General features: G+C 42.7%; 1 protein-coding gene across 1 annotated transcript in view; it reads right to left on the reverse strand.

Moving 5' to 3' along the window:
- The window catches only part of DENND4A (DENN domain containing 4A), a 114,035-nt gene extending 95,021 nt beyond the window's left edge, over nucleotides 1-19,014 (reverse strand). Inside the window, exons 1-3 of the mRNA XM_014576592.4 lie at nucleotides 18,844-19,014; nucleotides 3,523-3,852; nucleotides 1,445-1,694 (exon numbers count right to left, since the gene is read on the reverse strand). Coding sequence (XP_014432078.3) covers nucleotides 1,445-1,694; nucleotides 3,523-3,830 — 558 coding nt within the window. The 5' untranslated portion in view covers nucleotides 3,831-3,852; nucleotides 18,844-19,014. The remainder of the gene's footprint in view (nucleotides 1-1,444; nucleotides 1,695-3,522; nucleotides 3,853-18,843) is intronic.
- Nucleotides 19,015-19,365: the final 351 nt, after the last annotated feature.

Below are 19,365 nucleotides of genomic sequence, written 5' to 3' on the forward strand. Positions count from 1 at the left end.
CAAATTTCGTAACATCTGTGTTACTCAGTCTCTGGATTAAAAGAGAGTCATTCTTTGAAGCAGCTGCCCCAAAAAGGATCAAACACAGCTCAGAGTGAACGTGCCTCTGCAACATTAAGCAATAAAATGAGCTCATATTTTATTAAAGAGACACGGTCAAAGTTGGCAGGCCCAGAATGACCTATTTTTCTTATTTGCAAAGTCCATGAAATTGTTTTTCTCTTTCCTTTTATCCAGAACACAGACCACATACAAGATCCTCCCATTCAACATTATTAATATATGAGTAGCTATCTTTATACCATGCATATCACTGTGATATCTGAGCACTTTTCTGGACAATAAACTAACAGGAAATAATAAAAACATAATAGTAACATATACCAAACAATATTCAGTCTGTAAGTTGGGGGGAAAAAATGCACGCAGTTGTTCAGCTGCATAACATAAACTAATGGATGTAAAGGCAGGATGCTTTCATCCCTTTACAATTGTTCTGCATCCATCACTTGCATTATCCACACACACAGAAATTTTTTTTTTTTTTTTTTTTTTAAATACTGTCACTGTCATTTTCCATATGTCAAATTTTTATCCATCTCAGGAACAGAAGATTTACTGAACTAAATCAAAATTTTGCCTTTTTATTTTTCATGTTTAAAGTACAGCTTGGCAAAATTAAAACAGCCTTAATTGTGGTGTGCTCACCAATATTATGCTAGACTTAGACATTGGTTAGTACCTATAGAGAACTGTTCATGTCTCACCTTCACATAGAAAGGTGGCTGGCATCCATGACCAGAACCATGAATATATAATACATGATCTATTTTAATTCAGGTAAGGACATTTCTTTTTTCATATATTTGTAAATGGGTAGAAATAAAGACTCAGTTCAGTTCTTGAAATGATCAATGAATCCTCCCTTATTTAGGCAATCTGACCTATCCAATGAGTATCAAAACTATTAATAAAAAGTTTCCAACATGGTTATTGCTAGCAATAGTCTAACACAGAACAACTTGGAACAAGATTTTTCTTCTCAGGACAGTGCTAGCTTCTTTAACAGTTTTATTATCTCCACTATCTACCTATCCCTTAGGTAGTCTATCACATAATTTGGGAACATGGCTAAAACACAGAACTAGAAATCCCCATCTACAATGAGCATAACTATGTTAGAAATCTTACTACAAACCAACATGACTGTACTCTAATCTGACTTAAAGCAAACTGAAGTCAACATATGTAATCCAGCATTTTTAGACACTCTCACATAGGAACAAAGGAAATGTTACCCACTTTCAAGAACACCTTTCAATTACTTGCTAGAGGTAAATCGATTCAATTAATTCACCAGTGTCTCAAGGATTCTTGGTATAAATTCTCTACAAACATTAAAGCATTGAATGTTAACTGAACAAATCCAGACATGTAATCTTACCATACTGTTATTAAGATTCTTGTCAACCTTGCAGAATGTATGTGGAGGGCTCTCTCCCTTACTTGGTATTATTATACATATATCTGTGACAGCCAAGGTGTTTTGGGTCATGTTTTCGGAGGCTCTTCGGTAAGTGATGTACACTCTTTGTGATGAGGCACTGCCACTAATGTTTGCAGGACGACCATGTGGAGTGGCTTGAATGATTTCACAGCCCTGTTTTAATCTCTCTTTCCCATCATATAAAACCCTAGATTAAAAACAAATCAAAGGGCAAAAGAAATTGTTTAAACACAGTGAAGACAGATCCAGAGCTGTAACTGAAGACTAAACATTTAAAGACAAACCCTATCGTACCTCTGATGAGAATATATTTTCCCCATAAGGGGGGGGAAAAAAAAGCTACTTCGGTTCACATTATATAAAACCACGTTCAAACAGGAAACTTCCATTCTGATGCTAGATTACCAATTTTCTTCGTATATGACTAGGGGGCTGTGCCCCCTGCTCACTATGCTCTCCAAACCCCCCTAACCCCCCCTCTCTCTAGGGATAGGTGTCTGGCCAGGCAGAGGGGGCAGGAGTGGGCTGGGAGCAGGTGTCTGTCTATGGGGAGGGGCAGGAACGGGCTGGGGGGTGCTGAGTCTTGGTCGAAGGGGTGAAAGGACTGGGGAGAGATTGGGCTCAGATGCCAGAGGGGATGTGGGGCAGTCGGGGGGTGGTCAGATGGCCGAGGGGACCCAGCTCCAGCAGCTCCTACCCAGTGGCACTGCCCCCTGGGGAGTGAAGCGGGAGCTGGAGCAACTGTCCACAGGAAAAAACTTTATATAGGGAGATTATTCTTTGATGTGTATTCATATGTATTGTTGTCAATTACTGAAACTCCAAAGTGTAGCTGTTGTATACACTATTGTATCTGTACTTGTAATTCAACAGATCACCATCATGACATATGGGAGGGAACCATCGCCTAGTGGCTTGCACACGTGTCAGGACTTCCTTGGTTCTATTTTCAACTCTATTACTACTTGTTGTACTATTCTGGTAATGTCACTTAGTTCGAGCCTCATTTGTGTATAAAATGAGATGATGATGAGGACCTATCTATCTAAAGAATGTGTTGTGAAGCTGAATTTTGTAAAACGCTATGAGTCTCCCCCCTCCCCCCACTGAAACGTAGAGGATTATTGCTGTCATTAACTAAGGGCTTACAAGCCCCAGACTTTTATTGAGCTGTAGCAGGGTCACATGGTGAATCAGCTTACAGCAAGCAAGTGCACTGTAGATTCAGACCTCAGCTTGCTGCACACTAATTTGCCACACAGGCAAGATATAGGATCCAACATTTACCAAGTATGATGTTTGTCTACAATACTGGCCAGATTTAAACCCAACTAAAGTCAATGAGACGCCATCCTTTGAGGTCTTTAGATTAGGTCCTAAATTGCAGCAAGGGAGGTTTAGATTGGACATTAGGAAAAACTTCCCCAGGCTACTCCCAGAAATGTCCGCCATGTCCCTGCATCCCCTGGGGATAGAGAGAGATCTCCATGTGCTGCCCCTATAGCTTCCATTGGTCAGGAACCATGACCAACGTGAGCTGTGGAGTAGGTGCATGCATATGGTGGCAGCACATGGAATTACCGCCACACCCCATCCTCTAAGAGCTGTTGGCTGCTTCCAGGAGCTATGCAAAACCATAGCAGGCAGAGAGCCTGCCTTCACGCCACTGTGCCACCACCCTAGAGCCACCCAAGGTAACCAGCACCAGGCTGAAGACCACAATTCATCGTCTGCCATTCAATTTTCCTAATCTGGATATTTTCATTGGGCCCAAAGATTTGCCCACCCCTGGTCTAGATGGTACTTGGTCCTGTCATGATTGCAGAGGACTAGACATGATGACGTCTCAAGGTCCTTTCCAGTCCTATGATTCTGTATATGTGTATGTGTGTGTGTGTACACACACACACACACACACACACACACACACTTTTAGTTTTCCATTTATTTTTGCAAAACTTGCACTATTTGATAATTAGTGCCACCTAAAATGACGGAATCAAAAAATTACTCACCCAAGATCAGTAAGTGGAGGCTTGTCCCTTGCTCTCCTGTAGCAAAGAAAAATCTGTGGACCCACAAGACTACCATTATTGAGATCTGCTGATAGTCCTGATGGAGTAACATCTATGCATTTATATCCCTGAGGTACTTCCTCCCCCAGAGATTTGATAATTACTGTCACATCAGTGATAGGTTCTTTTGGTTTAGCTATTTTATGGCAAGCATCATTGAAGTGGATTTCTTCTTCTAGTGGTTTTGAAATATCTGTCAATCCTGCTACAACAAAGTAGTCAGCAACACGAGCTCCTTTGTCTTCCATCTTCCATCACAGAAAGCTATATCTGGTAAGTAATACAGATATGTTTTAGGAAACAGAAAATTCTCAAATATAAAAGAAAAGCAGAAAAAACAATAAATACTAACACTATGACTGTATCATTTAATTTTTTTTAATTGCATCATATATGAACTACAAGCCACAATATGGAGTGCACTAAAAATGGGATACACACACCTAAAATGAACTGCTATAACATTTTTCGTTTCTTATTTCAGATTGAACATCTCTATCGGGGTTTGGCATGATTTTAGCTGACCACGCCCACAATAAGTAGATATCTGGCTAAGTTTCCCACAGTTCCATAAAATATGCTTACAGCAGTGGTCCCCAACGCGGTGCCCGCGGGCGCCATGGCACCCGCCGGGGCATTTATGTGCACCCGCCAAAACATCTGGGCTGGCCCCGCCCCCGGCGCATGGCACATGAGTGGTGCTGGCCCTGGGCACGTGGCGTGTGCGTTGGGGGTAGGAGCTGCCCACGGCACATGCGCAGTGCCGGCCATGGGTGCAGGGTGCGCGGGCGGCTGCTGCCCTAGACACACGGCACATGCGTAGCTCTAACTTACCCCTAAATGTCTTCTAAGATTCCAGCAGGTGGTAGAAGTATTGGAAATGCTGTTACACAATATTGGCCTCCAACAGTTAAGCAATTTTTCTGGTTTGACACCAGTCAGGTCACCAGGGTGCCAGAGAGGCTCAACATGTACTGTACCAGTTTGCAACACTTAAAAATTCTCACATTTTGGCTCATACAATTTGACAGATTTTTTCTCCCTAAGGCCAAGTTTCTCCAATTGTGGGTCCGGACCCACTGGGGGGTCGCAAGCAACTTAGAGGGGGATTGCAGTATCACAAAGTTTGAGAACCCCTGCCCTAAGGAAAGGAGAGACCACATAGCCTCTTTTTGTTAATACTGTATACATATTAGAGTATTAGCATCATCAGTGACAGCAAGAAGGTGCAGTTTTGGAATAGTTTGTTAGTTAAATCCTGCTGCAGATCCAAATGGTAGTGCTCACATTCATATGCTTACATATATCAGTATGTATCACAGAAGTGGATTTATATTTTATAATCTGCAACCATTAATTTACTTTTTAAATACATATATAGGAAGGACATGTCCTCCATATTCTAAACATAGTGGCTGTGTCTAGACTGCACCCCTTTTGCGGAAAAGGGATGCAGATTAGACAGAGCAATTGCAAATGAAGCAGGGATTTAAAATCAGGAATAAGGGATCTTTCGGAAAAGGCTTTATTTTCCGAAAGATCCCTGTCTAGACTGGCGCTTTTTGCCGGCAAAGCCCCAAGCCAGAAAAAAGCGGCAGCCATGTTTATGCAAATGAAGCAGGGAAGATTTAAATCCCCGCTTCATTTGCAATTGCGCTGTGTCTAATCTGCATCCCTTTTCTGCAAAAGGGGTGCAGTCTAGACACAGCCAGTAGGTTATATTATGTTGGAAGTAATATCACCTGGTGCCATAAGCCCATTAGATCTTACAACATAACCAGGATTAATGCCAGATCTACAAGGAATATTTTGAAGTGCTAATAACTGGTATCAATTCAGTAAATGTGGGTCTGTGTTCATACAATGTCTGTCCGGGGTGGGGGTTGGGTCCCTTTAAGCACAGCCCTCGGCTAGCCTGAGACAGCAGCTCCATGCTCTAAGTCCTAACCTGATGCCCTGCTTGCACTGCTTCCAGCCAGCCTTAACTTTGGTTCAGGGTCCACTCAATATGGACATGCTAGTTCGAATTAGCAAAATGCTAATTCGAACTAGTTTTTAGGTCTAGATGTACTAGTTCAAATTAGCACTGTAGTGTAGACATACCCTTAGAGAGACAAGGTGGGTGAAGTAACATTTACTGAACCAGCTTTAGCTGGAGAGAGAGAAACAAACCTTCAAGCCACACAGAGCTCTTATGATCTGAATATTTCTATTCTAGACTATTTATCTCACTATCCTCTCAATGATCTCATCGGATATATTTAAAGATTGAACTGACTACACACATTCACTGACCAATTTTGTTTTTGTTTTGTTTTTTTACAATGAAACATGCATAAAAGGCCACCTCCAACAGAAAAATCTCTATCATATGTAAACACTTTAAGGCAGTAATTGTATAGCACTGCTATTCTGCAGACCACCTCATAAAAGAGACCTACTCAGAGGCTTCCATCCCCCACTATTTAGTTCTCAAAATGTTTTCTTCTTTAGACAAATGGAAAGGCTCCATAAATCCAAGATTGAGAATACTACTTCAAAGTATGCCCAAGATTTTCTAGTGATAGACTTGCCTGAGTCAGGCAACTGATTTTATTTGGGGAAGAGGGGTCACTTGCAGATTTCACTGCACTTAAAACAGTGCATGCATATGAATACGTTTTTGAAATGTAAACTACTTGTGTTGGCCTAATTCTTTTAGTGTACATCTAACTAGCAGGGCTAAAGTTGAATTAAGCTACACAACTTGAGCTAAGTTGAAATAGCTTAATTCAGTTTTTGGCCCAGTCTACACAGCAGGAAGATGAAGGAAGAATTAGGATTGCCAGATGGCTTAACCAAAAATACTGAATACCTTCTCCCCCCCAAAAAAAACACCAGGGAAAATATTCTATTGAGAAAAAGAGGGGGGGGGGGGAGGAGAGAATAAAAAAAGACCCGAGAATTAAGAAGAAAAAAAGCATGGCCCCTTTAAGAAATGCCTTTGAGGCTTTTTGCCGGTGGCCATCTTTCTTTCCTGCTCTGATCCAGAAGACAGCTCCCCTGCGGGGGCAAGAGGGAGAGGGGGAGAAGAGAGAAGAGACACACTGGGCCTGGTTGTGAGTGTGTGTAGGGTTGCCAGGGGTCTGGTATTTTTGCCTCGGGCGGGGGGGGGGGGGAGAGAGAGAGAGAAGAGAATCAGAAAATACCGGACATTTTAGGTGTCCGGTATTTTCTGATTTTTTTTTGACTGGACAGGAGGCAAAAATGCCAGACTGTCCAGGTCAATACCAGACACCTGGCAACCCTAGGAAGAACACTCCTCCTTCGACTTCCCTTACTCCTCGTAAAATGAGGTTACAGGAGTTAGAGTAAGAAGTCCTCCAGCTTCTTGCAATAGATACGTTATTTTGGAATAACGTTAGTTATTCTGAAATAATGCTGCTGGGTACACATAGCCCTAGATTTCTACTTACTATTAATTTTCCATACTGTCTATTATCTGACCTCAGCTGCATTTTTGTCATTACCATTTTTCCAAATTAAGTGTTCATTCCTAAGAAAACAATTCAGTGCTTTAGAAAAGAAATCCTACCCCTCAATCCATGTCATTACTTTAAAAAAAATATTTCCTCAATTAGCAATTCATTTCCAGTTGACCTCATCTCAAAAATGTGCATAGCCATTTCCTTGCTAGGATCTGCCTCTTCCAAATAAGTACCTGTAGTTTAAATGTAATGCCTGCGAGACCAAGGTAAACAAATTACAGGTAGCCCCGGGTTACGTACAAGATAGGGACTGTAGGTTTGTTCTTAAGTTGAATTTGTATGCAAGTCGGAACTGGTACATATTGTAGGGGAAACTCTAGCCAAACATTTCTCCAGAGCTCCGTTTTATTCTCCCACACCTCACTTCCCTCAGTCCTTTATTCTCAAGCTGAAGTGTCTGCTGAGAAAAGCCGCTCCGAGTCTCCCTGGTCTGCTGGGGGGAAGCAGCTAGTGCGGGGTTGCCTCACCCCGTTTGTAAGTAGGGATCCGATGTAAGTCGGATCCATGTAACCCGGGGACTGCCTGTATTTTAAATCTAGTCTCCAAATGTTCACTACAAAAGTTTTGCAACATCTCACTACAGGTTGAACCTCTCTAGTCCAGCACCCTTGGGACCTGATAGGTGCCAAACCAGAGAATTTGCCAAAGCACGGGAGATCTGTATTGTCAAGCATCAATACCAACACTTCCAACTTTACTCAGGCATTAGAAGAATAAATAATACAAGGCCTCTCTCCCTATAAACGAAGGCCACTGGCTATATTTACTCTAGCTTTTCCCTGATCAAGTATTTTACCGTTGCTATCAAGGGTACAGTTTCTTTACTGGTAACAACAAAAGAGCCAGTGTCAACTGGTCATCAGCATCAGCCAGTGTCAACTGGTCATCAGCACTGTAAACTTGACCAGAATTGGAATAGATGTCACAGTAATTAAAAAGATGGCACCAATCAGCACCTTATTTATAATGGGATTTATATTATTGCTACCACTTGTGGAGCTGTACAGGTGAAATAATTGAGGAAACCAAAAATTCTAATAGACAAGGCTTGTGACCAGAAATGTGTAGGAAGAAACTCTTCTGTGTTTCAACTCAATACTTCCATTAAGGGCAAAACCTGCCTAAGGATTGAATAAAGAGTTCTGCCACCCAAACATGAGATTTGCAGGATACTTGCAAAGAATATTAACTGCACAGAGCTTTCAGATCACTACTTAAGTAAGAACATAAGAATGGCCACAGTGTGTCAGACCAAAGGTCCATCTAGCCCTGTATCCTGTCTGCCGAGAGTGGCCAATGCCCGATGCCCCAGAGCGAGGGAACAGAACAGGGAATCTTCAAGCAATCCCTCTCCCATCATCTATTTCCAGCTTCTGACAGAGGCTAGGGACACCTTTCCTACTCATCCTGGCTAAGAGCCATTGATAGACCTAACCTCCATTAATCTATCTAGCTCTTTTTGAACCCTGTTAAAGTCCTAGTCTTTACCACATCCTCTGGCAAGGAGTTCCACAGGTTGACTGTGTGCTGAGTGGAAGAAAAAAAAAAACCTTCCTTTTTTTGTTTTAAACCTGCTGCCTATTAAGTACATAAAGTGACCCATAGTTCTTATATTGTGGGAATAAATAAATAACTTTTCCTTATTCACTTTCTCCATACCAGTCATGATTTTATAGACCTCTATCATATCCCCCCTTAGTCTCCTCTTTTCTAAGCTGAAAAGTCCAAGTCTTTTTAATCTCTCTTCATATGGGACCCGTTCCCAACCCCTAATCATTTTTGTTGCCCTTTTCTGAACCTTTTCCAATATCTTCTTTGAGTTAAGGCGACCACATCTGTACACAGTATTTAAGATGTGGGAAAAACTCCGCCACATCCAGAGAATGCCTTTGCTCTTCCATGGTTGTTTTTTTTTCTTTTTGCGGAAGAGCAAACGCGCTCTTTCGGGGAGCCCTGTATACCTCTTTCTATGAGGAATAAGGGCTCCTCCAAAAGAGGAGGCTTTTCCACCATTCAACTCTATCTACACAGGGCCAAATGGTGGAAAAGCCTCTTCCAGAAAAGCGATTGGAAAAAGCTACACAAATTATGGAGCACAATTTGCGCAGCTTTTTCCAACAAAGGACTGTAGTCTAGACCTAGTCTTAGAGACTATATATATATATATATATCATGAGCTTTCGTGGGAAAAACTCACTTTTCTAGCTCATCTGAAGAAGTGGATTTTGCCCACAAAAGTTCATGATACTGTATGTATTTGTTAGTCTAACGTACCATAGGACTACCTGTTAAATTGGCAGATTTGGCTGTATAACTGCATAAACTTAAAATTATCTAAATTGACAGAATTCAAAATCTGGCCCAGTCACACTACTGTGATTTCAGAATAACTTCAATGAAGGCAATTAACTCATTCTGAAATTAAAAATGTACAAGCAAGATGAGAATCTGACCCAATAGTCATCTTCTGCTTACGTGTATAAGCTTGTTTCAGCAAAAGGGAGTTACCCTAGGATTTTTTTATTTTCATACAAATTAATCTAATTTCATGCCTTTCACTTTTTGCTGGGCTATTTTTATAGTGTCAGTCAGAGAGCACTTTGTATTAGATCTGTGTAACCTATGGCATGTGTCCCCTCTAAAACAGAAGACAGGTCTATGAAGCACTTTAAAGACTAACAAGATGGTTTATTAGATGAGTTTTTGTGGGTCTGGCCCATGAAAGTTCATCACCTAATAAACCATCTTTAAAGTGCTGCATAGTCCTGTTTTTTGTTTCAGCTAGACCAGACTAATACGGCCCCATCTCTATCACCCTCTAAAACAAGTACTCTAAACCCCACCACCTAAAAACCAAAAATAACAAATAAATTACCCACAGAACAGAAAACTTGAAGGAAAAGTTAGATCAGGATAGACAAACTTGCCAATTTTTACAGCTGTAATCCTACATGTTTTGGTGCTACTAGACTATTGGTTGTTTTTTTAAGTTTTTCTAGTTACAGACTAACTCGGCTACCCCTCTGAAGCTGTAACCCTGTTCATTTTCTCACATAGTCCACTCTCACATCTTTAGTAGAAACTATGTAGCACTTTAAAGACTAACAAGATGGTTTAATACCTCTCTATTACTGTTTAGTAGACGTGTCTTTTCCCCTCTCTCTCCTGGCTTCATGCACTAACAGCTCCCTTCCTTAACTCTCAACCCAGTGATTGAAAGGACATCAATCCTTCTTTCCAAAAGCAGCCTTCCTTTCAATGAAAAAGAATCGCTTTTCCAACTCCTATCATTAAGCTCCATCAGCCTAACCATTTCATGCCCCACTATATTTGAATTATATAGCCTATTATTTACATTTGAATAACACGTTTGCAGATCCAGGAGATTGTATTTTGAAGGACTAATCACTACCATAAAATATAGCTTCTGGTGGTCTGGTATGGGAAATACTAAGCCAAAAACCACCTCTCCCCAAAAATAGTATAGAGAAATTTATTCCCAATGTATCAATTTGTAGTAAAATGTGTTTAAAATATTAGCACCATTCGTTAGTACTTGGAAAAGAGCAAGTTCTGGATCCAAACAGAAGAACTGTTTTCAGCAAGAGTCAGAAAGACAAATAATAGTTACACAGGATCTGGAAAGGTCAATCACCTACTAAAGCATGGGTTCCCAAACTGGGGTGTGTGAAGAAATTCCAGGGGAGGGGGGGGGAAGGGGCGACTCAGCCTCTCCTCAGCAAGTTTTGCTGCCCTGTTCAGGGCTTTTTTTTTTGTGGCTCAAGTTTTGCTGCTATTGGGGGAAGGAGAGGGGGTGGCATGAGGGTTTTTCAAAAATCAGAAAGGGGGGGCATGATGCCAAAAAGTTTGGGAACCACTATACTAAAGAATGAGAGAGATCTTGGAGTCATTGTGGATGGAATTAAGAGGTAGCAGATTTAAAACAAGCAAGAGGAAGTTTTTCCCTCACACAGTGCGCATTCAACCTGTGGAACTCCTTGCCAAAGGATGTTGTGAAGACCAGCACTTTAACAGAGTTAAAAAAAAAACCTAGATAAATTCATGGAGGTTAGGTCCATCAATGGCTCTTAGCCAGGATGGGTAGGAATAGTGTCCCTAGCCTCTGTTTGTCAGAGGTTGGAAATAGAGGACAAGAGAGGGATCATTTGATGATTGCCTGTTCTGTTCATGCTCTCTGGGCATTTGGTATTGGCCAGTGTTGGAAGACAGGATACTGGGTTAGATGGACTTTTGGTCTGACCCAGTATGGCCATTCTTATGTTCTTATTTATTTCATGCTATTATTTATTTCAAGTGCATTTTTGGTTAGAAGCAGAAAATGATCAATTAAAAGAGTGCATTTTATGAGGAAGGGTGTATAATACTTCAGGGAAATACTCTGATATATAGGTGAAGGTGGGTTTCTTTTAAAGATTACCATTAGACAATAAGATCCACTCTCTACCATATACCCAACCTTTTGCTTTCTTTGTGTGAATTATCAACAAACATGTTTATTATATCAAAACCTAAGGGCCAGAGATACACAGGGCCTCATTGTGTCAGGTGCCACACAAACCCAGAAGTAGATGATCCCCTGACCTAAAGAGTTTATAATGTATACATACAAGACAGACATTGGATGGAAGATAAAGTATATCACACAAGTAAAAATAAATAACAATGGTGGGAAATGCTATCTTAGTTCACTGATTTTGTGAGGTGGGGTAGATTTACTTAGAAAAGGATACGCTAAAGGAAAAGGGGAAACAGAAAGCAGACTGGGCAGAAAAGGGGAAGATGGGATATTCAAATGGTGAGGAGAGAACAGGAAAAGATGGAGAGTTGGAGCAAAAAGCCAATCTGTGGAAGGCAAAGAAAGTCCAGTCATAAGCAGGAAAGTTAATTTCACAATAGTCAAACAAGAACAGGACAACTGAGAGAAAGAGGACAACCAGTTTTCTGTACAATCATAACATTCAGGCTTTATCCCTTCTATATAAAAGAGGGGCATACATCTTACTCAGATCTGTCATAAAATCCACTTCTTCCATCAGGCAGAAAATTTCCTTAATGTTTTACTAAAAACATGCATGAATAAATGAGCATACACTGTCATTCTAAGGTTCGTAAAAACTTTTAGGAAGTTATGGAAAAGCTATGTTCAGTATTAGTATTCTATCTTGACATGAAGCTACTATAAGCTTGACTTAGGCACATCTCTCACCCACAAAGCTGGTCAATCTCCAGTGAAGCAAGGTATTTTTGGCTCAATTTGAGTGGTATGTAACAAAACAAAACAACATCAGAGAAAGGCAACTCAAATTTACTCCTAGAGAAGCATCTACTGAATGTCAAAAGGAGCACTCATCCTACTCCATCCTACTGAAAAGTGATGTGGCATTTACAGCCACCAAAAAGGGAAAAGAGATGAAGTTGCAGGAACCAAAAAAGTCATTCCATAACTAATAGATGAGGAATCCTAAAGATTGCATCAGGATCAAAAGGCAGCTATCACAAATCAAATGAAAGTTGGTTTTTAAAGGCAAGATCTAATGCCTCTCCTTAAAAAGGACAGGTGTGATATATTTCAGCTGAAGGGCAAGCCTATACCACAAAATTACATTTACTTAAGGTACGCCAAAGTACAGCCACCACAGAAATTAAATCACTTTTGTATGACCACACTGTGCTCCTTGTATCAGCAGAGTATGTCTTAACTAGAGATGTAAAATTCCAGTTATAAAGTTAACCAGTTAAACATTATGTTTAACCGGTTAACTGACTCAGCAGAAGCAAGCCCCTGCTCCTGCCACACCATGTGCTGCTCCAGTCAACCTGTGGTGAGCCTTCCACACCATGAGCAGGGAGCTACTCTGGCCAGGCTGGGCCACACCTGCCGTACCATGGGCTGCTCTCACCTGGCCGGGTGCTGGTTAACCAATTATCCTGGTAGGCATTCCGGTAATGCAATGCTTACCAGGTAACCAGTTAACACTTTACATCCCTAGTCCTCACCTGGAACACTTGTATTAACACTGTGTTGACCTAACTACCCTGACCTAAGTGCTACATCTCTCGTGGCAGTGCAGTTATTAAATTGGTGTAGTGGGCAAGTTACACTAGTTGGAACTACATTTTAGTGTAGATGCTTTACTGACTTAGGTTGACTTAATCTGCCTAGGCTATGTCTACACTGTTGGTTTATTTCAGAAAAAGGTATGCAAATTGCAAACTGCAAGCTCTGTACCTTTTTACAATTCTTTTTTCAGAAGAGGCTTTTCCAACATTTAGCCCGTCTACACAGGGCCAAACGTTGGAAAAACCTCCTCTTTCAGAAGAGTTCTTATTTTTTTATAAAATGAGGAATGCAGGACTTCCAAAAGAGCATGTCTGCTCTTCCAAAAAAAAGTTTCGGAAGAGCAGACACGTTTCCTGAACACGGCGGAGTTTTTCCAGGATGCCTCTGGTACCCCGGAAAAACTTCGTAGTGTAGACATAGCCCTAGTGTTGATTTAACTCTGTAGTACAGACCAAGCCTAAATTCAGAGGCACCTGACATGTTTAAAGAATGCTAGACACTTGGGGCCAGATTTCCACTTCATATTTAGTTATTGAACAGGCTAAATTTTTCAGAGACGCTATATTTTCAGATTTTATTTAGAAATTAATTAAGGAGCAAGCAAGTTGCAATCAGGTTCCCTGAAAGATGTGTCTTTTAGATAGTGCAAACAAGGCTTAGGAGATGTCAGAGAGGGTGGCAAAGAAACTTTTGCACTGCTTGGGTATGGATAAAACTTTAGACTCCCAATACTGATATTACAATCAATGCCTTAAGTGCATACTTTGGCAAGTGCTGAGAGAAGTAAAGCATATAAAATATTCTTAACTGCATTCTATTAAGAAATCTCAAAGCATTTTTCAACATTAAATAAAACTTCACAAGACTCCTATAAATCAGATAGCATCCCCAATATTACATATACTGGAAAAAAAAGAAAAGAGCTGAAGCATTGTTGCCTAAAGCCTCCCAGAAAGACTATGGCAGAGTTGGGGGGAGGGGGAATAATAATTATGACTCATCCCTTTGCTTTATACCGAAGCATCATCATCTTCTCTGCAAGCATAGCTTAATCTTTCTTCAGAAATGTTTGTTCTCCCTATTGACTTTAAAATCAGCATTAAGTAAAACAGACAATGGCTTCAATAGACTTGACAGAAATTGCGACACTTTCCATGCTAAGATATCAAACCTCCCCATCATAACTGGATATTTTTAAAATTGGCAATCCTAACTATTTTAGGAAATAACAAGTATTTTATTTGAACAACACTAGTTATTCAAAATCCTTGTTTCTAAGGAAAACCAAGTGGATCATAGTGAATCATGAAACCTGTAAAACTGAAATAATTTGTCAAAGTTGGGTCTTTGTACAATTCTTCTCAAATTTTTCTTCCCTGAGGAAATTTACCAATTTTCCATCCTTGCAATACACATTAGTGCAGATATCTAAAAATCCATGTTCATAAGGCAGGAGAAGTTATTCTACTTAAATTATCTCCTATGTCAAGCAGGAAGACATTAGGAAACTGCTATTTTGCTGCTGGGAGCTAAACCATTGTATCCGAACACCTATTACACCATCTTTTCTCTTAGACCTGACTTATATTGTGCAACCTGTTTTAACCTCCATCTTTTCAAAAACTTGCTGCCACTGTGCTTATAATTATATTCACAGTACAGTTAATAAATGGACCTCTAACAAAACAAAAGATTTCCTGTGAGTATTAATTTCAATAGTGATTAGAAGGCCTTTCAGAATCTTTCAACTTTCTAAAACATATCAATTTAACTTTCTCCATGATTATATTGCCTTCTGTAGCTACTGTTTTATGAATTACTTCAACCTGTTCGGACTTGCAAAAAAGTGCCAATTCTCAGCAAACATATGTAAAAGGGAATGGAAGTGGAGAGAGTTCCTACATTTTAAATCTGAAGTTATGACAATTTTAGAATTCTAATAGTTAATCCAATTGTTCAAATTAACCAGATGACAACTTTCAGACTAGAAAAAGAGCATACAGATGAATGAGTCAGATAAATTATTCTTCTCATCCTATAACACAAATACATGCTAGCTGGGTAAGTAAGTTGTTTAATTTATGTAATTGTAACTTGTAAAAGCTTATAGGTTAATGCTATAGGCCACACACACTCCCCCCCCCCCCCCCGTAAATTTTTTAGCAGTCTAGCCAGCAGACCGGCTCAGTCCAAGCTCGTACTAGGTCGGGACCTGCCCCCGCTGCAGCTCTGCATTTAAAGCATATTAGGAGCCAGGCAGCCCAGCTCAGTTCCAGTTTGCACTGGGTCCAGAAGCTCAGACACCTCCCCTCCCCCCCCCGGACAGGGGCTACTGTCTCTGTGTCAGAGGCAGCAGCATGGGGTGACAGGCAGCTGTTCTGCAAGAGGAGCTGGTTTTTAAATTGGCTCCCTTCGTGGACCAACTCCCACCTGGCACCTCACACTGCTGCCTCTGATACAGAGGCAGCAGTGCAGAGTGGCAGGGAGCTCCTTGGGAGTGGGGCCAGAGCACACCAGCTGCCACCCCACCCACAGGGACTAAAGAACAGTCAAGTAACCAATAAGAATTCATAAGGTTAATTGACTATTCAATTAAACAGTATTTAACATCCCTAAATGGTGATAGCCACAGTTCGTAGTGGAAAACTGATGTGGGTCAGAAACATTAGAGATTTCTCCCGTTTTCCTATAATATATACACCACAGTTACAACAAGAATGAATTGGGCCCCTTATGTTCTTCTAAAAAACAATGAATAATAGGAAAGACTTATATATTTGCTGCCTAACAATTATGTTAAAAACAGAAAAATTGCCCCTCATATGCTATCACTAGATAAGCTATACCAATGGGAGACCTAGTGTAGACAAAGCTCTATCAACTTTTGACACTTCTATCCTTGTCACAATTAAGTCTGTTCAGATACAGAACTTTATCTACTGCAGTAACCCCTCACTTAATGTTATATTTATGTTCCTGAAAAATGCTACTATAAACAAGACAATGTTAAGCAAATCCAATTTCTCCACAAGAATTAATGTAAGTAGTGGAGGTTAGGTTCCAGGGAAATGTTTTTGTTAGATATAAGACATTATATACAGATATATAGTATAGTACATATGTATATAGTACATTGCTGTCATGGAGGTTAATAATACTTATTAGTCAGAATGGGTAGGAATTGTCCCCTGGTGAGGGGCTGGAAATGGATGACAGGAGAGGGATCACTTGGTGATTGCCTGTTCTGTTCACTCCCTCTGGGACATCTGGCATTGACCACTATCGGAGAACAGGATTGCGAGCTAGATGGACCTTTGGTCTGACCCAGTATGGCCGTTTTCACGTTTTAAATAATTTTAAACAATTTAATACCATATTAACTAATGATGACTGTGAAGCCTGATTGAAGCAACAGTGTAACAGAGTTGGGGGTGCAGGGGCTTGACCCATTCCACCTGCCCAGTGCTCCTGCTGGAGAGTAGAACTGGAGGCTTGCTCAGTGCTGGCTGGAATGCTGGGCAGGCAGCATGGGGTAAGCCTCTGCGCCTCGCCCCTGTTCCCTGGCTGGAACACCAGGCAGGCAGGCGGAGCAGAACAAGCTGAACAACCTTATAACTGAACATCACACCACTTTAAACAAGTATGCCCTCTACAAGCCCACCAACAGGGGTGGGAGGAAGGACAACTGCCCAGGAGCAGGTGTCCTGGCCACTGCCACGGTAGCTCTGCCGAAGTGTCTCTTGATTCAAAGATGTTTTTGATATTTCCCATGTAGGTTCTGGGGCTGGATTGCTGGGTCCTGGAATCTGCATGGGACATATCAAAAGCATCTCTGAATCAAGATTTAGAGGGTAGATATGTTAGTGTGTTCCAAGCTGAAGCTTCCACTTCATGCATCTAACATAGTGGGCTGCAGCCCACAAAAGACTATGCCCAAATAAATGTGTTCGTCTTTGGATCAAGAGAGTTTCCAATAAGTGGATACTCTACTGTTTAGAAGGGCACTGTCCTTACTTGATTAGACTCTTAATACCTACTCCAAAGAGAGTGGAAGCTCCTCAGCAACTTTGCAGGAAATGCCTCACATAAGTGGGCCTTTAAATTTCAGACTACATTATTAAGAAACAATTTTGATTAAAAGATACGCAGAGTATAAACAGAATCATCAGAAACCACAAAGGCTGTAGACCACATTATCCTATTTTGCCCTTTGTATCTCATTGTAGACTTTGTGATTCATTGCATGAACTAGACACAAAAGCTTTAATGCTCTATTTCCTATAAATAATTAGGAAGTCAATGCCAGGAATCATGAACAGCACAATGAAACCTGAAAGTGTTTAGAGAGATTAAGCTGCCAAGGAAAAATTCGGCTTTCATATTTATTTTACATTAAGACTATACTCGTGGTTTTCTACTAGTTGATTCTTTTTGACAGCATGATTCTGAACACATCTAAATTAAAAGAGTGTTGCAAGGCTGGGCTGCACATCCAACACAAAACCAAAATTCACCAACATACTCGCAAACTATTTTCTTGGCTAGACTGACTCAAATAGTTTCCCTTAACCAGTGTAGCTGCTAGCCAGGATTAAATATTTCTGTGTTTAATCATTCAGAAAGTGAAAGACTATGTACTGTACATTGTATTTTTGACAGAAAACTCTGGCTGAGCAACTGTTCAAGAATAAATTGTGAAATGAAGTAAAAAGCTGTCCAAATCTTCTACTCCATTTCATTCAAACATTAAATGTCAGGCACGGCCTGCCAGTCTACATCTCCAAATTTCCCTTGTAAACAAACAAGTATTGGGGGGCTGAGACCTACTGCATTCTTTAAACACAATTTGAGATTAGCAGTGGCTCAAAGCCATCAAAATAATTAACAACCCATTAAATATTATTAGCATGTGGCCCAGCGAGTCTAGTAAATTCAGACATGACAAGGCAAAAATCTCCAGGCTTTAAAGCCTCCTTTTTTTTTTGACCATGCTGTGGTAGAGCAATCCAGCAATGTTGCTGTAACCCGTGATAACGCAGCCAAGGGAAAGCCCTGGGAAGGAAGGGCAGGTTACCACGGACCTGTGTCTGTCACCCACTTACCCATCCAGGCAAGGGACCGGGCATTTGACAGGGCGAGTGCGCCGAAATGTCAACCGCTCTCCCCCCGCGCGGCCGCCCAAGCCAGCGACCACGGTCCTGCGCCGCGCTTGCCACATGGCAGGTCGGCAGGAGCTCGCGCTCAACGTGCGCGGGCGAGCCCCGGCAGCAGGGCCCCCCCTGCCCTGCTCGGGGCGAGGCCTCGCGGAGCGCCGGGGCCATTTTAGCGCCCCTCGGGGAAGTCACCCGCCCCCCCCCCACTGGAGGGACGCGGGAGGGGGGCGAGGTGCACGGAGCCCGTGCAGCTAACGGGACCGCCACGGGCTCCCCGACACCCCCGGGCCGCGGGGGGAGGGGCGGGATCTCGGCTATCGCCCCCCCCCGCGCACCAGTAGCCCCCGACAGGGTGGGGGCAGGGCTTCGCCTATCGCCGCCCCATCGCGACAGCGGAATCGCCCCGCCCGGCGCTCTATCGGCTCCCTGAGCGCCTCGCCGCCACGGCCCCGGGGGTCTGAGACGCTCCCCCCGCCGCTGACAGCTCCGCGCCGCTCACCTCAGGCCGGAGCTGCGCTCCCCATGGGGGCGGCGGGTTCCTCCTCCCCCTGCGCGACGGAGCCGGTCCCAGCGCCCTTATCTCATCCTGACGGGAGCCCGAGCCGCCGCCTCCCCCGCCCGCGTGGGTGTCTCAGGCGGGATTCCCCCGCCCCTCAGCGCCGCCTCCTGCCGCCGCCATCTTGCCTGGGCTGGGGGCAGAGCGCGCGTGCGGGGGGGGGAGCCAAAGCTCGCGCTGGGCCCGCCAGATGGGGGCAGCCCTCGCTCCCCCCCCCGCACGGGGGTTACACTGGGGGGGAACAGCGCCCCCGCGCCCGCCAAGCGCGCTCCCTCCCCCCAGGGCAAGCGGCCCCTGCAGCGCGGGCACGCCCAGCCCCTGGCTCCGGGATGCCCAGGAGCGAGCCGCGTGACGTCTCGCCGCAGGGCCCACGGGCCGCGGCCGCTCGGGGGACACGTGTCGGGTTTAGCGGCAGCTCTTCTCTCCCAGGGCCCCCGCAGATTCCTGGCCGTGGGCAACACCTGG

This window comes from Pelodiscus sinensis, chromosome 14 (assembly GCF_052426305.1).
Source record: "Pelodiscus sinensis isolate ZL-2025 chromosome 14, ASM5242630v1, whole genome shotgun sequence".
NCBI lineage: Eukaryota > Metazoa > Chordata > Testudines > Trionychidae > Pelodiscus > Pelodiscus sinensis.